General features: G+C 51.5%; 1 protein-coding gene across 1 annotated transcript; it reads left to right on the forward strand.

Annotated features, from left to right (window-relative positions):
• The first annotated feature begins 214 nt into the window (after positions 1–214).
• On the forward strand, positions 215–2015 carry LOC138843867 (polyadenylate-binding protein 2). The gene has a single exon (XM_070049373.1). It carries the CDS (start codon positions 215–217, stop codon positions 1121–1123), a length of 909 nt encoding a protein of 302 aa, XP_069905474.1. The 3' UTR covers positions 1124–2015.
• Positions 2016–3213: the final 1198 nt, after the last annotated feature.

The raw sequence follows: 3213 nt of genomic DNA on the forward strand, positions 1-3213 counted from the left end.
AGGTATACTAAGCTGATCTTCTGTATATTAAGATAATCGAAAATGAATCTTGATGTGAATGGAAGGGGAGAGGGAGTGGGAAAGGGGAGGGTTGTTGGTGGGAGGGACGGTATGGGAGGGGAAGCCATTGTAACCCATGAGTCGTACTTTGGAAATTTATATTCATTAAATAAAAGATAAAAAAAAAAAAAAAAAAATTCTTTCAGGAGCGGCGATGGCGGCGGCGGCGGCTGCGGCAGCAGCAGCGGGGGCTGCGGGCGGTCGGGGCTCCGGGCCGGGGCGGCGGCGCCATCTTGTGCCCGGGGCCGGTGGGGAGGCCGGGGAGGGGGCCCCGGGGGGCGCAGGGGACTACGGGAACGGCCTGGAGTCTGAGGAACTGGAGCCTGGGGAGCTGCTGCCAGAGCCCGAGCCCGAAGAGGAGCCGCCCCGGCCCCGCGCACCCCCGGGAACTCCGGGCCCTGGGCCTGGCTCGGGAGCCCCCGGCAACCAGGAGGAGGAGGAGGAGCCGGGACTGGTCGAGGGTGACCCGGGGGACAGCGCCATTGAGGACCCGGAGCTGGAAGCGATCAAAGCCCGAGTCAGGGAGATGGAGGAGGAAGCTGAGAAGCTAAAAGAGCTGCAGAACGAGGTAGAGAAGCAGATGAATATGAGTCCACCTCCAGGCAATGCTGGCCCAGTGATCATGTCTATTGAGGAGAGGATGGAGGCTGACGCCCGTTCCATCTATGTTGGCAATGTGGACTATGGTGCAACCGCAGAAGAGCTGGAAGCTCACTTTCATGGCTGTGGCTCAGTCAACCGTGTGACGATACTCTGTGACAAGTTCAGTGGCCATCCCAAAGGGTTTGCGTATATAGAGTTCTCAGACAAAGAGTCAGTGAGAACTTCCCTGGCCTTAGATGAGTCCCTATTTAGAGGAAGACAAATCAAGGTGATTCCAAAACGAACCAACAGACCAGGCATCAGCACAACAGACCGGGGTTTCCCACGTGCCCGCTACCGTGCCAGGACCACCAACTATAACAGTTCCCGCTCTAGATTCTACAGTGGTTTTAACAGCAGGCCCCGGGGTCGCATCTACAGGGGCCGGGCTAGAGCGACATCATGGTATTCCCCTTACTAAAAAAAGTGTGTATTAGGAGGAGAGAGAGGAAAAAAAGAGGAAAGAAGGAAAAAAAAAGAATTAAAAAAAAAAAAAGAAAAACAGAAGATGACCTTGATGGAAAAAAAAATATTTTTTTAAAAAAAAAGATATACTGTGGAAGGGGGGAGAATCCTATAACTAACTGCTGAGGAGGGCCTGCTTTGGGGAGTAGGGGAAGGCCCAGGGAGTGGGGCAGGGGCTGCTCATTCACTCTGGGGATTCGCCATGGACACGTCTCAACTGCGCAAGCTGCTCCCCGTGTTTCCCTGCCCCACTCCACCCCCTTGGGGGCTGCTCAAGGGTAGGTGGGCAAGGGTGGTGGGAGGGTCTTTTTACCCAGGGCTCTGGAAGGACACCAAACTGTTCCGCTTGTGACCTTCCCTCCATCTCCTCCTGCCTCTCACAGTCCCCTCCTGCCTGCTCCTGTCCTGCCAGATCTGCCGCCCACCCCACCCTTCTTTTTCCAGCTCCCTGCCCCTGCAGATTGCCTGGTGATCTATTTTGTTTCCTTTTGTGTTTCTTTTTCTGTTTTGAGTGTCTTTCTTTGCAGGTTTCTGTAGCCGGAAGATCTCCGTTCCGCTCCCAGCGGCTCCAGTGTAAATTCCCCTCTCCCCTGGGGAAATGCACTACCTTGTTTTGGGGGGGTTTGGGGTGTTTTTTTGTTTTTCTGTTTTTTTTTGTTTTGTTTTTCCTTTGCCTTTTTTTCCCTTTTATTTGGAGGGAATGGGAGGAAGTGGGAACAGGGAGGTGGGAGGTGGATTTTTGTTTATTTTTTTAGCTCATTTCCAGGGGGTGGGAATTTTTTTTTAATATGTGTCATGAATAAAGTTGTTTTTGAAAATAAAAAATTGTTTGGCAAAAAAAAAAAAAATTCTTTCAGTGATGTGCAACTGCTACCTCGCACTGCATGTGAGGTCTGGGGAGCTGAGCACGGTTTCTTTGTATTTTTGTTCCACCTCTTGCTTCAGCAAGCTGTGGTCACCTGCACCCTAAAGGAGATCTTGCTAAACTCTTGCCCATTCCCTCAGTGAGCTGCCTGTGTCAAATGGATGCAGTGTTGGCAGCAAACAGAAATCCCCACTCCAGGTCTAGCCTCAGTCTCCTGCAGCGGCCTGAGTGTGGCTGTCACAGCATTCCCTGCTCCTCCCGTGCAGCAGTCAGGTTCCTCCTTGCACCTGTGGGGGTCTCAGGCAGGAAAGAATTAGACTTGGGCTGGCACAGCACACCTCTGCCTGTGTCACTGTGGGAGCTTTGGCCCAGAGGGTTCCCTGGCCCTTGCTCAGTGATGGATTTCCTGAGATGCCCTGTCATGACCTTTCTCATGAGCTGCCCTGAAGGCCTGTTGAAGAGGCGTGGAGGCTCCCCTCCCAACAAGGATTTCCAGTCACTCATGGACACCCAGACGTAGCTTTAAAGGTTTGTTGGGGTGATGGTTGGCCTAGCAGTTAAGACCTCTGCATTCTACAGTTCTTGCTTCTGAGTCAACTTCTTAACAGGAACCCAGGAAGCAGCAGTGATGTCTCAAGTAGTTGTATTCCTGCCTCTCACATGGAGACCTCTCATCCCACTGCCGCCTTCTTTCTAATAAAATAAAGAGTTTGTTAAAATTGTCTGGGATTTTGCAGATTTTTTTAAAAATTTATGTTATAGGCAGGGTTACATACGGAGAGATGGAGAGACTGAGAAAGGTCTTCTATCTGCTGGTTCATTCCCCAAATGGCTGCAGTGGGCAGCACTGGGTCAATTCCAAGCTTGGAACCAGGACTTTCTTCTGGGTCTCCCACGTAGGTGCAGGGTCCCAAGCACTTGGACCATGTTCCACTGCTTTCCCAGGCCATAGCAGAGAGTTGGATTGGAAGAGGAGCAGCCGGGTCATGAACTAGCACCCCTACGGGTTACTGCGCTGCAGGTGTAGGCATAGCCTACTCTGCCACAGCATCAGGCACCAGATTTTATGTTTTTAAGTAACCTTAATGGCAGGAACCTCTCTCTCCCATGTCTTGTCAAAAGTGAAATAGTGTTTGAATGCCATCACCTCCTTGTGAGTTACATCCCTGTTTAGAATTCAG

The sequence above is a fragment of the Oryctolagus cuniculus genome, chromosome 9 (genome assembly GCF_964237555.1).
Source record: "Oryctolagus cuniculus chromosome 9, mOryCun1.1, whole genome shotgun sequence".
Lineage (NCBI taxonomy): Eukaryota > Metazoa > Chordata > Mammalia > Lagomorpha > Leporidae > Oryctolagus > Oryctolagus cuniculus.

Bases quoted from the DNA above. Each gene is read 5' to 3' on its own strand.
- LOC138843867 (XM_070049373.1), top strand. From the start codon at position 215: ATGGCGGCGGCGGCGGCTGCGGCAGCAGCAGCGGGGGCTGCGGGCGGT.